At 40.8% G+C, this 17,806-nt stretch overlaps 1 protein-coding gene across 1 annotated transcript; it reads right to left on the bottom strand.

The window, feature by feature from the left end:
- Positions 1–13,273: 13,273 nt before the first annotated feature.
- On the bottom strand, positions 13,274–17,604 carry LOC134750685 (uncharacterized). Its single transcript, XM_063685922.1, has 3 exons — positions 17,282–17,604; positions 15,974–16,249; positions 13,274–13,719 (listed from the first exon to the last, which is right to left on the bottom strand). Exons 1-3 carry the CDS (start codon positions 17,507–17,509, stop codon positions 13,300–13,302), a joined length of 924 nt encoding a protein of 307 aa, XP_063541992.1. The 5' UTR covers positions 17,510–17,604; the 3' UTR covers positions 13,274–13,299.
- Between the last annotated feature and the right edge of the window lie 202 nt (positions 17,605–17,806).

The following is a 17,806-nucleotide window of genomic DNA, read 5'->3' on the forward strand; positions in this document are numbered from 1 at the left end:
CTAAACCCGCGTTTAAATAGGATTCTGTAGATAAATACGGTTTTTCAGTGGATACGTATCATTTTAGTAAAGGCAGCAGCATGAGTAGTAAATGCAATGCCACATTGCCAAAAGTTTTACTATTCTGTAATGAATTGGTATAATAAAAAAAAAAAAAAAAAAACAACCGAATTTATAACCTCCTCCTTTTGAAATCTTGAAGTCGGTTAAAAATAGAAATAACCGAATCTCGAGAGCCGCATATGGTAAATATACCTACATTTGTGGCTAGGTTGATTTGTTTAAGATTGCCCCCAAACATTTATTTATTTGTAAGTACAATTGCGTCTATTCAAGTAATCCAAAAATAACAGAACTCTTGCACCACTAAAAATAACGTTTGCGGTTTATTGAAATTCCTAAAATTATCGCAGACCTAAATACAAGAAAATAAGTCTACAAAAACTGCAGCAATCTAGCAACACTCTCTGCTGTTAAATCAATTCGTATCTACTAAGCTATTTCTCACTTGCTTATTAATATTATTTGATAATATTTAATGCCGATGACAGGGTCGAGTGGAGAAAACGAGGGGAGGCCTTTGCCCAGCAGTGGGACACCAAAGTAGGCTAATAAAAAATAAAATAAAATATATTAAAAAAAAATTTAATGGTGTCCGATTTTTTAGTATGCAAGCCAATGTTAAATATCCAACTACCGCCTAATTTCAGTTTATTTTATACTATTGTGTCGGTATTCTGTAATCAGTGTTTGACGTGTGTGTTGTAACTCGTTTAGTTTTACTTTAGTTGTAGTTTAGTTTTAAGTCAGGTACCCACTGAAAATCAGCGTCATGGCTTGCCATGGCATTATGCTGTGGGGATCCTGTTTAGCATTTAGTTTGTGTTGTATCTGTTATTTTAAAGTATAGTCTAATCTTTATCACTACATAGTATATAAAACAAAACCGCTCTCCGCTGTCTGTATGTATGTTTGTCCCTATGTATGCTTAAATCATTGAAACCACGCAACGGACTTTGATGCGGTTTTTTTAAAAGATAGTGATTCAAGTGGAAGGTTTACATGTATAATTTGTAAAGGTTTTGTGTAAATTAGTTGAACTACCCGTGCGAAGCCGGGGCGGGTCGCTCATCATCATTAACTTATGAGTTATTCTCTTGTCGGTGGAGTATCTTCCAGCTTTCCCTATCCCGCGCCAGCTCTTTGACTTTTTGATACGACACGACCCCTACTTTTTCTTTCACTTGATTAAAAAGCTGCGTCTGGGTTTTCCTCTACCCCGCTTCCTTCCTATCCGCCCCTCCAGGATAGTTTTAAAGAAGTAGTCGTGTCGTATTTAGTGTCCAATCATTTTCCCGCGTCTATTTGCAATAGTGTTCAGAATAGCTCTTCTTTCACTCACTCCTCTTAGCACCTCCTCATTCGTTATCCTGTCTCTCCAATAACGCCTTCCATTCGCCTCCAGCACCACATTTCAAATGCTTCCATTCTCTTTCTATCTCTTAGGGTCATTGTCCACGTTTCACTTCCATAAAGGGCGGGTCGCTAGTGATGTTAAATGTATTTCTATTTCAATCTTATCGCTAAAAGTGATATTTTACTCACCACCATTAGGTAGCGGAAATATGTAGGTATAAATAGTCTGTTTTTAAACTGTAAAGTACTTATTGACCATAAGTAGATACAGTTAATAAACAAGCGATTTTCATTGCAAACATCTCGTCAGCGTTTTTCCCTAAACCTGTCATCTGACATCAATTTACCAGTAGAAATGTGGAAATGGACTATTTATTTTGGGCAGGCAAAGAGGGTACGTTGCAGTGTTGGCCGAACGCTAATGCCATTAACCATTAAAAATTAACAATTAAAAAGGTTAATGGCCATTAACCATTAGCCATTTAATTCGGATTAAAGTTAATTCGGATTAAATTTTTGAGACGTTAATGGCCATTGAAGTTAATTCGGATTAACTTTAATTCGGATTAACTTCAATGGCCATTAAAGTTTCAAAAAATTAATTAGAATTGCTCTCAATTGCATTAACGTCTAATAAAATTACATTCGTGATATTTTAAAATGAGACAGCAAAATGACCCTGACTGAACCCTGGCAGTAGTAGCAGTACCTACCTACTACCTAGTAGAATTCTGGTTTGGTGCAACACAGACATACGCGGTTTTGGTCATTTAAATCGTCTTGATGAGCACTTCGGAGAGCCGTACCCATGATAGAGCTGATGCTGAACCCTGGCAGTACCTAATGGATCTAAGGTTTGGTGCAACATAGGCACACGCTGTTTTAGTCATCCGACTCGTCTTGATGAGCACTTCGGAGAGCCATACCCATGATAGAGCTGATGCTGAACCCTGGCAGTACCTAATGGATCTAAGGTTTGGTGCAACATAGGCACACGCTGTTTTAGTCATCCGACTCGTCTTGATGAGCACTTAGGAGAGCAGTACCCATGATAGAGCTGATGCTGAACCCTGGCAGTACCTAGTGGATCTAAGGTTTGGTGCAACATAGGCACACGCTGTTTTAGTCACCCGACTCGTCTTGATGAGCACTTAGGAGAGCAGTACCCATAATGGAGCTGATGCTGAACCCTGGCAGTACCTAGCGGAACTAAGGTTTGGTGCAACACAGACATACGCGGTTTTGGTCATTTAAATCGTCTTGATGAGCACTTCGGAGAGCCGTACCCATGATAGAGCTGATGCTGAACCCTGGCAGTACCTAATGGATCTAAGGTTTGGTGCAACATAGGCACACGCTGTTTTAGTCATCCGACTCGTCTTGATGAGCACTTAGGAGAGCAGTACCCATGATAGAGCTGATGCTGAACCCTGGCAGTACCTAGTGGATCTAAGGTTTGGTGCAACATAGGCACACGCTGTTTTAGTCACCCGACTCGTCTTGATGAGCACTTAGGAGAGCAGTACCCATAATGGAGCTGATGCTGAACCCTGGCAGTACCTAGTGGATCTAAGGTTTGGTGCAACATAGGCACGCGCTGTTTAGGTCGTCCGACTCGTCTTGATGAGCACTTAGGAGAGCAGTACCCATGATAGAGCTGATGCTGAACCCTGGCAGTACCTAGTCCACTAGTGCCAGGGTTCAGCATCAGCTCTATCATGGGTACTGCTCTCCTAAGTGCTCATCAAGACGAGTCGGATGACTAAAACAGCGTGTGCCTATGTTGCACCAAACCTTAGTTCCGCTAGGTACTGCCAGGGTTCAGCATCAGCTCCATTATGGGTACTGCTCTCCTAAGTGCTCATCAAGACGAGTCGGGTGACTAAAACAGCGTGTGCCTATGTTGCACCAAACCTTAGATCCACTAGGTACTGCCAGGGTTCAGCATCAGCTCTATCATGGGTACTGCTCTCCTAAGTGCTCATCAAGACGAGTCGGATGACTAAAACAGCGTGTGCCTATGTTGCACCAAACCTTAGATCCATTAGGTACTGCCAGGGTTCAGCATCAGCTCTATCATGGGTATGGCTCTCCGAAGTGCTCATCAAGACGAGTCGGATGACTAAAACAGCGTGTGCCTATGTTGCACCAAACCTTAGATCCATTAGGTACTGCCAGGGTTCAGCATCAGCTCTATCATGGGTACGGCTCTCCGAAGTGCTCATCAAGACGATTTAAATGACCAAAACCGCGTATGTCTGTGTTGCACCAAACCAGAATTCTACTAGGTAGTAGGTAGGTACTGCTACTACTACCAGGGTTCAGTCAGGGTCATTTTGCTGTCTCATTTTAAAATATCACGAATGTAATTTTATTAGACGTTAATGCAATTGAGAGTAATTCTAATTAATTTTTTGAAACTTTAATGGCCATTGAAGTTAATCCGAATTAAAGTTAATCCGAATTAACTTCAATGGCCATTAACGTCTCAAAAATTTAATCCGAATTAACTTTAATGCAATTGGTTAATGGCGGAACTAATGGTTAATAAAATTGATCAATGGTTAATTAAAATTAACAATTACGGCCAACACTGGTACGTTGCCCTTTATCAATCAGTCGTGGATATACTTTTTGTCAACGAATGTACCGAAGCTGATAAGCCAGTGACGTAGATTAATTACGAGTAAAAGAAAGATACACCATGCACTCTTATAAGGGTTGGTACTGTTTTTAAGCAACTAACTCCCACAATGACGCCGTGTGTACAGACGTGCCTTTCACACATAGAAACGCACGTCATTTTTGATGTAGATATGCTGATATAGCGTGTCCGCCCTGTGGTAATAGGTTAAGATACAATGTGGTATGTAAAACAGATTATGAGACCTATGAGTAGGTACCTATGAGTATGTAATGAGAATCCACGATTTTTGACCACCACACACACATATGAAAGGTTAAACCGACCCCTGAAAAGGTTTTCTTTTGTGTATCTATTAGCGGTGTATCTCTTATCATATATTATCATTTATTTAAGCCTGTCAGTCTGAACCTCTTCACTAAAAAGGTCATATACATAGTCTGCCATTACAATTTCCATTTGTAGAAGCCTAAATCCGTTTTTTGAATTATTTGCATACCCTTATCATAGCACTCAGGATTTACAGTGTTTGTATTACTGAAACAAAGGATAATCCTTTGTAAGTTCGTAAAGGTTTGTCTTAGGGACTCTTAGTTCCAAAGAAATTAAAGAGATTTTAGGATGTTACTATACTTTTGCACCACACCAGCTGATAAAGGCTCTTGATTGTTCAAAAACTGATGAGAAAGTTGTATTTTATCCACATGTCATGTGGGATAAAGTAAACAAATAAAGGTGTTGTTTCCTTATTATGTTTGCTGGTAGAATTGACTTTTAAATGATGATTTTGAATGATAAATATTTAATAACATTCATTTTGAATTGATTTACCTTGATTTTGTTTGATATTTAAAAAAAAACTTTTATTGAAGTGGGTTCAATAATAATAACAACATCCATCCATCCATCCAAGCTAAACAAAACACCTCTTCATAATGTCAAAAATTATCACTGCGAAAGTTCCTTACTTGTGATTTTCTTATTTTTACGCAACTGTATTAAAAATCGTCGTTCGATACACGTGCGGAAATGTCATTCTTCACTCGTCCCGAGTCTTGCCACTCGCCTGCGGCTCGTGAGGTAAGATATCTCGGTGCTCGTGAAGTGTGTGTGTGTGTGTGACATACTTTTCGCACTAGCATCGAAATGTACTATTTCATATGCGAAAAATTATTTCGTCCATAACTCAAATTTTTTATCTAGAATTCACTTATCCATAGCCACATTGGATATTTTCATAAATTATTAATTTACGTTAGGTACAGTCGCCATCAGATATATCCAAGCGGCCGAGGTGCTCACAAATATCTGAATACGCACTCTAACGCCTTGACAATAGAGGCGTGTTCACATATTTGTGAGCACCTTGGCCGGTGCGATATATCTGATGGCGACTGTACCTATCTAAAGATTGTCTGGAAGGACTGGAACTGATCGCTTTTTAGCGATAAGACCGCCTGTTTGTTAGGTACCTCTGTTTTGAGTTACTATACCTATTCATTTTATTGTTTTCTGTATTGAGAAGTAGTTTTTGTTATAAAATCTTTTTAATATATCGATATATTGTGTCTAGGTCAAGGCGAAACCGGTTATTTCTTCGTACAAAAATAACCGGTATTATTGTTCTTTGGTTTATTATTTAATTTTTAAGGAGACAATTACATGATTCAGTCCTACGTAAAGAGCACAAAATAATTAAAAATATTGGGCTATTTCGGGTTTTACAAAAAACCGGTTCCGAGCCCTGGTCTACGTTAATACCTAATGCACCAGCCTACTACTATAATTCGGCACTAAGACGATTTAATTTCCCTAAGTCGACCTTCTAAAAAATATTCTACAAGATTCCACCGTACGCGCGCCCTTTTAGGCTTTTACGTAGAAAAAGTATACCGGCGTGAACCATAATAACTTTATTTAATAAATCCTCCAAGAGATTTACTCTATGCCCTCTGGATAAAGTAACATTCATTAATTTTGCCGCTTCGCACTATGTGTTGCCACAATTTTTAGAGTCCCGTACCCAAAGGGTAAAAACGGGACCCATTACTAAGACTCCGCTGTCCGTCTGTCTGTCTGTCACCAGGCATCTCATGAACCGTGATAGCTAGACAGTTGAAATTTTCGCAGATGATGTATTTCTGTTGCAGCTATAACAACAAGTACTAAAAAGTACGGAACCCTCGGTGCGCGAGTCCGACTCGCACTTGGCCGGTTTTTTAATAAAACTCGACTGGTTTATGTGATATATTTTGATTGTGATATACGTACAGACTGTTTTTTTAATATGTCTAGACATTATTATTATTCACAACGACGGGACTTAATCGCGTAAAATAAGTTTTAAATTTAATACCTCCGACGTTTCGAGGACGGCGTTGTCCCCGTGGTCTCGGAGTGGTCGTGGTCGAGGAGGAGGGTGGAAGTCTCGTTGTGAATAATAATGAGTAAAAATCGTGAAAGTTTAAATCAGTGTTGTGTCTAGACATAGTTTAGGTATAGTTTGTAAAAAAAAATATAAATTGTGGTTTTCTAAGTGCAAGGTTATTATACATCCGGGTCTTACGGGCAGAAAGAATAGGGCCAACACAGCGGTGTCACGCGCACGAATTCGAGCAAATCGTGCAGCCTAACACCACAACGCTATTGGTTGATGAGTTCGCATCGCGCGCGATTGGTCGCAACTAGTTGCGTTAGACCGCACGACTGGCTCGAATTCGTGAGTGACACCTGAACTAGCACGGTACCATTCTTGGTAAGGCCCGTCCTTAGATACGAGTACATATGTCAATGAGTACGACTAGGTACCTAAATATTCTATTCAGGAAACTGTACGCGGGTGTAGTGCGGTCCATGGCCCTATATGGGGCGCCCATTTGGGCCTTCTCCCTGACCGCCGAAAATCAGGCCCAATTGCGAAGGCCACAGCGTGTCATGGCGGTCAGGATGGTGAGGGCATACCGCTCCGTCTCCTACGAGGCAGCGTGCGTGTTGGCGGGGACTCCGCCTTGGGACCTCGACGCAGCAGTGCTCGCTGATGTTTATTGGCGTGTCACTGAGGCGCGGGCCGAGGGGATCCAACCACCTCTGGAGGAGGTCAGACGGTGGAGACTTGACTCCCGTCGAGTGCTCCTCCACAAGTGGAATGAAAGGTTGGAGGCGCCAAGTGCCGGCCACTGGACTGTCGAAGCCATCCGACCCGTTCTGGAGCGATGGGTCAAAAGAAAGGGGGGGTTCCTCTCCTTCCACCTTACCCAGGTCCTCTCGGGACACGGTTGTTTCGGGAGATACCTGTGTAGGAGGGCGGGACGGGAACCAACGACGCAGTGCCACCACTGTGGCGACGCTGAAGACACAGCGCTACACACGCTGGCTGGATGCCCAGCGTGGGCGGAGCAGCGGGCCGCACTCGTGGCCGCAGTGGGAAGAGACCTCTCCTTGCCAGCGGTGGTGAAAGCCATGCTTGGTGGGGAGAGTCTATGGAAGGCGGTGGCTTCTTTCTGTGAGGACGTGATGGTGCAGAAGGAGGCAGCGGAACGCGGCAGGGAGGAAGATCCGACCTCTCAGCCAATGCGCCGCAAGCGCGTGGGGCGGCGGCGGTTGGCATACGACCGCCGGTTACCCCCATAAGGGTCCCTGTGGGCGGCAGGCTCGGGGACGTCTGTCGCCTACACAAATGTCCCTGCGTGGGCGGGCGCAAACAAGGCGCCCATTGAGGTGAAGGGGTAATTTCCCCAAGAGCCGGGTCCGAGTCCGGACGGCCGCTGGCGAGGTTGCGGAAGAGTACTTCGGCGTTCCTGGGACCTCGCCGTATAGCAGTGAGGCGGCAACAGAGGGGGTTTAGTGGGTAAACCATGGGTCCCATTAGCCTGTATGGGAGTCCCACATAACCATCCCAGGCCCGTCCCTGCGCCTGGGTGGTATGCGTAACGCATTCCCCCTCTATAAAAAAAAAAGGTACCTGCATATTCACTCCACAGGGTTATAGCTAGGTACAGTCTCCATCAGATATATCGGAGTGGCCGAGGTGTTCACAATATCTGAACACGCACTCTAACGCCCTGACAATAGAGCCGTGTTCATAAATTTGTGAGCACCTCGGCCGCTCCGATATATCTGATGGCGACTGTACACCTATGTTGTATGGCATGAATTTTCTCAAATGATTTTTACGCCTAACACCCTAATCTGTTAAACAAAAGCCATTGTTTATTTTATGCGAGCAATCAGCTCACGTTTTGAGCCCATGGCAAAGCAATGTCGTTTAAAAAGCTGCTGTATCGTATTGGTTTTAAGGTTCAAATCTAAATAATAGTGCACTCGCCTACATTGCCAAAACATGCTAGATGTATAGACTTGAACCTTAAAACCACCAAATTACGTCTTTGAGGAAAAAAAAGCAAATTTATTTATAACCCAATTCCGTTTAAGACCCTTTTATACACTCGACTGCCTACGATCCGAAATCCTTCTATTAATAGACATGAAAGTAAAGCCTGACCAAGAATATAGATCACGCGCCATGTTGCGAAATTTCACTGGAACTATTTTTTTCATACCTCTGAGAAGTAACACGGGGTGGGATTTCAGGGTTTGTCCAATAGCTAAGGTCGCCGTATTATTGTATTCTGTAGTATATAGATATTTTACACTAAAATTATATGTCTGTGGTATGCATGGTAATGATATACAAATACAATTGAAATTAAATGAAAATTAGACATGTTTTCGTGATTTTTTTCTATCGAGCGAACTTGAACATTTTGGGGTTTTGGTTCGGCATCGCAAAGATATATACTTAGTCCAGTTTCTGTATGATTTTTTCATGGCATTTTTCCTTGTTTAATCAAGGGCAAATGCCTGTTAAAATTTTCTCTATACAAATTACAGCCTACAATTTTGCGTCAGGCCCCCTCTTAACTGTTGAAAAACATCCTGTACCTTGTACCTATAAGTAAATCAGCATCAGAATAAAATGTTTTATTCATGATAACTTAAAACCAAAATTACATATAAAAGTATATTATAACTAAAACTACAAGCATTCATAAAATAGGTAAGAGTTAAAGTTTGGTCTCCACGAAATGGTCTCGCGTCAGCATGATACCACAGACTACTACCTACTGACCCGAAAGTCAGCGCTGATCTTCCGGCGAGACCATTTTGGGCCACGATCGCAGCCGTACGACACGGCACGACCACTGCGCTCTAAATTACCCATTACCTACCCAGATGCATTATTTCAGATAAGAACAAATTTCCATAAATACCTACCTAATTGTGTGATGATGATCTTATGTACGAAAAACTCTGATTTTGCCGACTAAAATACCCAAAAGATTTTCGCAACACAATGGGAAGCAAGACAATCAATCACTTATATTATTGTCCGTCCAACTTCCACCCGTCCAGTTAATTCTTATAATGGAAGTCGGACGCTTGTAATAACAAAACAAAGTTTGCCCAATTACGAATTGAATAATCTACCTAGCTTTGTCGAATCCCGGGAGAGCCAACCATGAGCTTCCTAACCACGAGTTTTTACGTGAAAGTTTTAAATAACCACTAGATATAAACTTTTTTTTACTAACTACGCTACGTGCTCATTCCCCATAGGACCTAGGTACGCTGACAACTTAACCTCCCCACACTAAGCGTCTTTTGAGCGTTGGCGCCTAGTCAGCGCTATGGAAAATAGCGTCGCTGCGTAGTTGCAGTCACAGAATAATAGTATTGTATACAGAACGGCCACGCACCGCCCCGCGAGAGCAGATTGACGGCCGTTTGCCGGCAGCTCAGTAATATTTTTAAGCACAATGACGCATGACGCGTGTACACAGACGTGCCGTTCACACAAATCACACATAGAAACGCAAGTGATTTTTGATGTATAGCCGCCCAGCCCGCGCAGCATGGTTTCCCCTATCACTAAGTCCGTCACTTTCGCACTCACATACTTGTTAGAACGTGACAGGCATGGTGATAAAAGCGTACCGTGCTACGACTCCGGTAGCGTCGAAGACGCTCGGGAAAGTCGAAAGACGCTAGTGTGGGGTGGCTCTAGGTGACGTTCGGATACTTCGGATGTCAACTACATAACAGCTGCATTACTGTTGCGGCGTCGTTGCCAGTTTCCTTGATAAAATTAGTGACGGAATGAACGTCATAATCGCGGCAATAATGCATCGGCGAACGTCACTCATTTTAACTTAACTAACTCAGCGGTTTCACTCACGTGTTTTTAGTCACTCGCGCGACATGTTTCGGAGAGCCTAGGTCTCCATTTTCAAGCACTAACAGTGCCTGAGTGAGTAGCAAGTGAGTAAGTTAATATGTCTCACGATAGTTTAAATTCGGTCACTCATTTTATTAAGGAAATTTACAGATAGTTATTACAGCGGCGGCAACAATGACGCCGGAACAATAATGCAGCTGCAGTTGACATACGATGTTTCACCCATAGCCCAGCCTGGTTCATAAATTCCATCAACTCTCATTAGTCCCTTACACTTGCTGCTGCTTCTACGTGTGTGACACGGGCAAGAGCAGCACATCCGCTTGGTGTTTCTGTTTAAAGCTGATATCAGGTATCTACCTAAATTGGGAACACTACGCTACGGGTATATCGTCGGGGATAACTCAACTTCGTTTCGTTTTGTAACTTTGGCCCTTGAATTTTAAGACCTAATTATGTACCGTTGCACACAATATTTATTCTAAGACAGCGGCAAACACCTAAAATTAGAAATACAATCAAAGTAAATATTGGTTTGTAGATCTTTGCCTAGAAGGCAGAATAAAAAAATAAAAAAACAATAGTTACATATATAGTATTGTATGACAATCCCTAACACTGCTGTTAGGATCCGCCGCGCTTCTTACGAAGTTGATTTCAATCTCACTGGCAGTCATTTAATCTACAAATAAGAGTGCTGAAGTAGAAAAAACCGGCCAAGTGCGAGTCGGACTCGCGAACGAAGGGTTCCGTACCATTACGCAAAAAACGGCAAAAAAATCACGTTTGCTGTATGGGAGCCCCCCTTAAATATTTATTTTATTCTGTTTTTAGTATTTGTTGTTATAGCGGCAACAGAAATACATCATCTGTGAAAATTTCAACTGTCTAGCTATCGCGGTTCATGAGATACAGCCTGGTGACAGACGGACAGACAGACAGACAGACAACGAAGTCTTAGTAATAGGGTCCCGTTTTTACCCTTGCGGTACGGAACCCTAAAAACACCTTTTAGAAGTTTTCCGTGAGAGAACAGTTGTTTTCGACTTGTTTTTCCAACCCCTCAAGCGAGACCGTTCTTATTTAAGTTGTAAATTTTTCCTAAAGTTTACCATACAATTGCTTTAAAAATAGGACCTCTTAATGAAGTTGATAAAAGCTTTTCAAAAAGTACCTACCTACATTCATTTTCTCGGTTAGGTTAGGTAAGGTTAGCTAAATAGCTCAATCGAATTTACTCGAATCTTTAATCGAATTTTGTGTTAACGAGAATAAAAGACATTTCAGTAACATGAAATTATTAGGTAGGTACAGAGTTGGGACAAGAGAACAAAGTTGGGTTTTACGTTTTTAGCTACGGTTTAAACCATAAAGGTAGAGTTCCGACTACACCAGCATTACTGTAGCAGTAATGCAGCACGACATTACTGCCGATTGCACTGCTGCCGCAAATGTCAAAAATCAGGACAGCAACTTCGATTTTGACATTTTGCGGCAGTAATGTCGCGCTGCAATACTGCTGCCGACTGCAATACTATATATTACATAAAAAAGGTCCTGAAGGGCTACCGCAGAACCACGTTCGACTTGTTGCCTCTCTATCGCACTTGTAAATTCGTACGTAAGTGTGACAGGGAGGCAACACGTCAAACGTGGTTCGCGGTAGGCCCTCTGCTGCTGTTGTTCCGAGGTTGACGAATGGTTTTTTGATATATGCAGCAATGCAGTCTGCAGTGATGTCGTATTGCAATACTGCAGCAGTAATGCTGTATTCTGAGTCCGAACGATACCTTTAGATGGGTAGTCCCTCCAACGCGCAAAGGAACGAACGTGTCGTAAAGGTAACATATTATATTATGGTGTATTCGGGTAATGCCAAATACTTAAAATAGACAGCCAAATTCCGAAAATCACTCAAAATTCAATCATATTAGAGTTCATTTTTGGAATTACAAGACATTCTGAACCTTTCGAAATCACCCGAATACACCTACTCATACGTTTTTGGCTAGTTTTTGACTTCCTCCCCCATGGTGATATGATATATGGTTTGATGTGATGAAAATTTTTGTTTGACTCAGTGGCAAATATTGTTTAACGCCCCCTCGCAACGCTCAAGATTCCATTTTCGAATCAATCTTTTGCTCGGGTATCCATTTAGCACGAGGGGTTAAACAAGGGGGCAAAGCTGTTGTTTAACCGCTCGTGCTAATATGGGGCATTTTCTATGAAAAGCCGCTTACGCTGCACAGCGTCGCGCGGCATTGTATTTATATCGGAGCATCGTTTATAATGGCGTAAGCGCCATCGACAATAAGGTCCCTTATAGAAAATACCACATATTGATATCCGAGCAAGCGAAAGATTCCAAAATTGAAACACGAGCATAGCGTGCGGTTCGAAAAATGAAATCTTGAGCGTTGCAAGGGTTTCAAAGCACGAGGCTTAAACAAATTTTGCCCCCGAGGGAAACACAAAATTTTAATATTAACTGTAAAATATCAAACAAAGTCAAATCCATTCAAAATCATCATTTAAAAGTCAATTCTACCAGCCAACATAATAAAGGAAACAACTCAAAAGACTGTGATTACTTTGCCCCACATGTGGATAAAATGCAACTTTATCATTAGTTTTGAACAATCAATAGAGCCTTTACCAGATGGTGTGGTGAAAAGAGTAGGTATTTGTTACATTGTATTGTTTGCCTCTATATACCTACTATTATACCTATTATGTAAAACAATTGGAGTGTATATATATTATCTCTGTTTGTAAAAGTTGTTCTTTCCGTTTCTATCAATTCTGACTTAAATGTGACGTTTTCAACTAAATGGTACCACATTGTCGCTTGGCGATAAGGTTGATTTCAAATTGAAGCTATAAGGAAATAGCGCCTTATTCACAACCGACAATAAGTACCCTTTTGGTTGAAAATGGCACAAATAGTAGTACAAATTACAAGAAAACCAAGTAAATATCAAAACCATATTTATTTATAAAATTATTCCTGACTAGACGAATCTATATCAACAAATATTAAATGTTCTTCCTCATGATTATCTGGCATCTTTTTATTCAGATTGATGTTTGACTCGACGGTCAATTTGTCTATACTCCCGAAGAAAATTACATCGTTTATCAACTTTCTAGCAATAGTTCTTTGTTTTCCTTCTAAACTTGATAACCGTAGGCCTATAGATTTGCCTATGAACTCCCAATCTCTTTGTTCCGGAGTCAGCATTTTGCTTACGGTGCCTACAAAGTTCTCTTGTTTTTCTAGGAGATCCAGGAGTCGGTTGTCCGGTGACATTTGTCTGTTTTTGTGTTCCAAGTCCCGCAAACTAAATGTGTTCTCGATACGCGGTGATTGAACCTTGATACGGAGTTGGCTTGGTTGTGAGGGTGGTTGTGGGTTGTTTTCCTGAAAAATAAAGGTTTTTAAATGTACCACAATTTGTTCCCTTTAATGCACATTAAACAGCTTGTTAAAAAATATATATTTAAATAAATATTTAGGGGACAATATTACACAGATCAACCTAGCCCTAAACTAAGCAAAGCATACGTCATTTTTGAATTGAAGGAATTTCGATTTTATTCTAATTAATCAAATACCAATATGACGTTAATTGTCCGCGAGGCGGTTCTTGCCACTTCAAGGGATACTTATATAAATAAATACATACCTACTTAGATACATATTTAGTGTAGGGTGACATAGGCTTTACTTTTGTGCACTAAATAAAATATGTTGTATTGTATGCATGCTGAAAGTTTATATATTATAGAAAAAATGGAAAAATACTTTTGACACAAGGCATGTGTTCAGGGTGCTCGCAAGACTATGCCTTCGATTTAAGGTCAATACGGGTAAGTGTAAGGTAAGTTTGACGACCGGTCTGGCCTAGTGGGTAGTGACCCTGCCTGTGAAGCCGATGGTCCTGGGTTCGAATCTCGGTAAGGGATTTATTTGTGTGATAAGCACATATTTGTTCCTGAGTCATGGGTGTTTTCTATGTATTTAAGTATTTGTATAATATTGTCTTTGTCTAAGTACCCACAACACAAGCCTTCTTGAGTTTACTGTGGGGCTTAGTCAATTTGTGTAAGAATGTCCTATAATATTTATTCTTCTCTCTTCTTTGTCGTAACCTCATGGCTGTGGGACGTGACGAGTGTGGACACTCTTCAACAGTGCTCTCCAGGCCGCTCTGTCTTGGGCCCAGTGCATGCTAGCCTGCAGTGTGGCGTTTGTCACTGATGTTATTCAGTCCGCCCAACGCGTGGCCATACGTCCATCCCTACGCTTCCTTGCCATGCGGCCAGTAATTATGAGCCTTTCCAGGCTATCTCGCCCTTTCCTGCTCAGATGACCAAAGAAACCAAGTACACGTTGGGAGCAAACAGTGGAGAGCCTCGTTGCAATGTTAAGTTCGTCGAGAATAGACGCATTTGTACGGCGTTCAGTCCATGAAATCCGGAGCATTCTCCGCCAGCACCACATCTCGAACGCATCTATCCTGCGACAGGTATCGGTTACAAAAAGAGCGAGAAAACAAGGGTCCGCATTGGTCTGACCTTTGTTTTGCGGTTTATGCTTCTGTTCTCCCATATTTTCTCGAGTCTTTTCACCGCACCTTTGACCATCTGTGCTCTTCTAACCACCTCTTGGCCGCATTCACCATCGTCGCTTATTTGGGACCCCAGGTACACAAACTTGTGTACAACCTCCAGATCGTGCAACTCGTTAGTTCTCTGCGTATGACCAGGGCGATCGATAAACATCAACTTAGTCTTGCTTCTGTTGATTTTAAGACCATACTCATTGCTGATGAGCTCAATCCTTCGCAGCATCACTGCAAGTTCTTTTTCAGAGGCACCTATTATAGTCGTGTCGTCTAAGTGTCCTCTATCCGCACTCTAGACTCGCTGCTTAAATATAAGTTTTGCACAAGAAAGATTAGGTGTTGCGGTATCCCCATATAATATTTATTATTATTATAAAAAAAAAGTGTAGCTGTCCTACAGATTGGGGACGTTTACACATTGATTAGTGTATATTACAATTTTGTACATTTTCTACTTGCTACTTGCGTTAAATGTAAAACTCACGGTAAACACTAATCAACATTTAAACAGGTCCCAATGTGAAGGCCAGCCACACTTACTCTCATCATCATCATCTCAACCGAAAGACGTCCACTGCTGGACAAAGGACCCCAAGGATCCCCACAACGAACAGTCATTTGCTGCCCTCAATCAACGGTTTCCCGCGACTTTAACCAGATCGTCCGTCCATCTAGTCTGGGGCCTTCCCACGCTGCGTCTTCCGGTACGTGGTCGCCACTCGAGAACCTCTGCCTCTGCCCCAATGCAAAAGTACACTTACTTATCCCCCAATGCAAAGTAACCTTTACTCAGTTTTAAACAAATCATGTTTTAATCTATGTTTGCATTAACCTTTTGGACGCCAATGACGGATATATCGGCACCGCAGGTCCAACGCCAAAGACGGATTAATCGGTCAAAGACCACAGAGCAACATAGACCTACGTGCATGTGCATAAAGTTCAATTTCAGTTTTGTCATTTCGGTGACGTGGTGTCCGAGTGACAGTGTTTGTGTTTGACATGGCGTCGAAAAGGTTAAATACATTATATAAAAAAAAAACTTACCTCTTCGGAAGACTGAATGGGCTCTATATTTAGAGAGTATCCTGGCTTGACTTCGCCAGCCTGCGATTTCGGTGTACTTGAACTGTTCATATCAACCCGTTTCCTTTTCAGCGGGGTCTCCAAATATATTTTGTTATTGACGTTATTGTACCTATTTAACTCAAAATATCTTTCTTTCTCCTCCGGCGTCTTCAATGTCTTATCAAGGAACCTGAGATATTTGTAATACCATAAATTTGGTATGTAAATTACTCCCTCTGCTTTACATCCATTCATCTGAAACAAATGTCAATTACAGTGAAATCTCGATAATCCGGCACTTTGATGATCATTCTATGTCCTAATTAAATTTACTATGTGCGCTTACATTATCACACTTCAATTCTTTTATAAATGGCTATGTTACAGATAACAGTAGAATTTTCTTTGAATTTAGTATTATAGTAAAATGTAATTCTATGACATACTAAGAAACACTTTAAAAAGTTCAAAATATAACGAAAATTTGCTCTAACTTCCAGTAATCCGAATTTGCTAGAAATCTGTCTCACTTGTGTCAGCATCAGCACCGGATTAGTAAGATTGTACTGTATTTAAAATGTATTATTTGTATTATAAACTGAAATAGATAGAAAATCCGGCCTTCACCACTGGAGGGCTTCGTCACTTTTTCTTTAATATATGACATCTATTACAGTTTTTAGTTGAGTTATAACTTGTATATTATCTACGGTCGAAAAAATTTTGCGGAACCCCGCTTGCCCGAGCGGTTGCCATTCGTCCAACGTATTTGTTATTCTGTTAAGTATAATTTTTTTATTTTATTTTTATTTTATTTTATTTTATTTAAATGTCATATACGAAGGAAAAAATGACTAAAGCCAGTCCGTCCGGTAAACGGGGGATGCTAGTTCAATTCCAGCTCTGGACACTGGAGGCTTTGGTAATTTTTTCCTTCGTATATGACATTTATTTCAGTTTATAGTTTAAATAGTAGTGTGTCTACTTGAAAAAACACAAATTAAAATATTTTCATAGAAAACAATTTAATTTGTTCTTAGAGTATGAAATAGATAGATAGATTTTTATCATAATATTTTTGGTTTCACGTAGACAATTTACGCACACTTTTTGCATTTCACTTTTAAAGCCTTTTTGTCATCCCGCTCTGTGGTTTTCTTAGTTACAAATGAATTTAATATAAGTATATTCAGAATAATGGAGGGAAACATTTTGACAAAGTGCTACTTATAACATAACCAAAAAGTTAGAATCTAGAAATACCGCATAAACTAAAAAGAAACATACCCTTTTTCTCTCTCTGTTGTATGTAGTTGTCATAATATCAAGCTTATTCTTAAAGTTTAACAAGGTGGCTTTGCTATCAATTGTTTTGTATATTTTGAGCAATTTTTGATAGGCTTCCCCACGCAAACGCTGGTTAGAATAGTCTTTGTGCTGTCGATCCCATAACAGCGTCAATTTCCTGTAATTTTCGATTAATTCTATCCAGGTTTGTTTGTGATGTTCGTGCATTTTTAAAAATACGATTTGACACCAAAAGAATGTAATTTGTAAATAAAATTGTAAATGTAATGACTAATGACACTGACAGATCTCCTCAAGGCTCCACAGACAATACGACTCAAAATGTGAAAATGGCGCCGGCCGGCTGTTTGCTGTTTGGCTTGTGCAATTTTATCGGATATTTTTACCAAGTTGCAAAATACTGTGGTAAAATTTGGAACTAACGCTACTCAACCAGAATTCTTAACGGCGCTCGACGTTAGCGCCACATTGAACTGTAATCGTACTAATCGTTGTCACGTTTGT

The sequence above is a fragment of the Cydia strobilella genome, chromosome 20 (assembly GCF_947568885.1).
Source record: "Cydia strobilella chromosome 20, ilCydStro3.1, whole genome shotgun sequence".
Taxonomy (NCBI): Eukaryota; Metazoa; Arthropoda; class Insecta; order Lepidoptera; family Tortricidae; genus Cydia; species Cydia strobilella.

Excerpts from the sequence above, each read along its gene's own strand:
- LOC134750685 (XM_063685922.1), bottom strand. The coding sequence starts at position 17,509 with ATGCACGAACATCACAAACAAACCTGGATAGAATTAATCGAAAATTAC. Across the intron at positions 16,250-17,281 it reads ACAACAGAGAGAGAAAAAGG|ATGAATGGATGTAAAGCAGA; the intron begins GTATGTTTCTTT and ends CATTTGTTTCAG. Across the intron at positions 13,720-15,973 it reads CCATTCAGTCTTCCGAAGAG|GAAAACAACCCACAACCACC; the intron begins GTAAGTTTTTTT and ends TTTATTTTTCAG.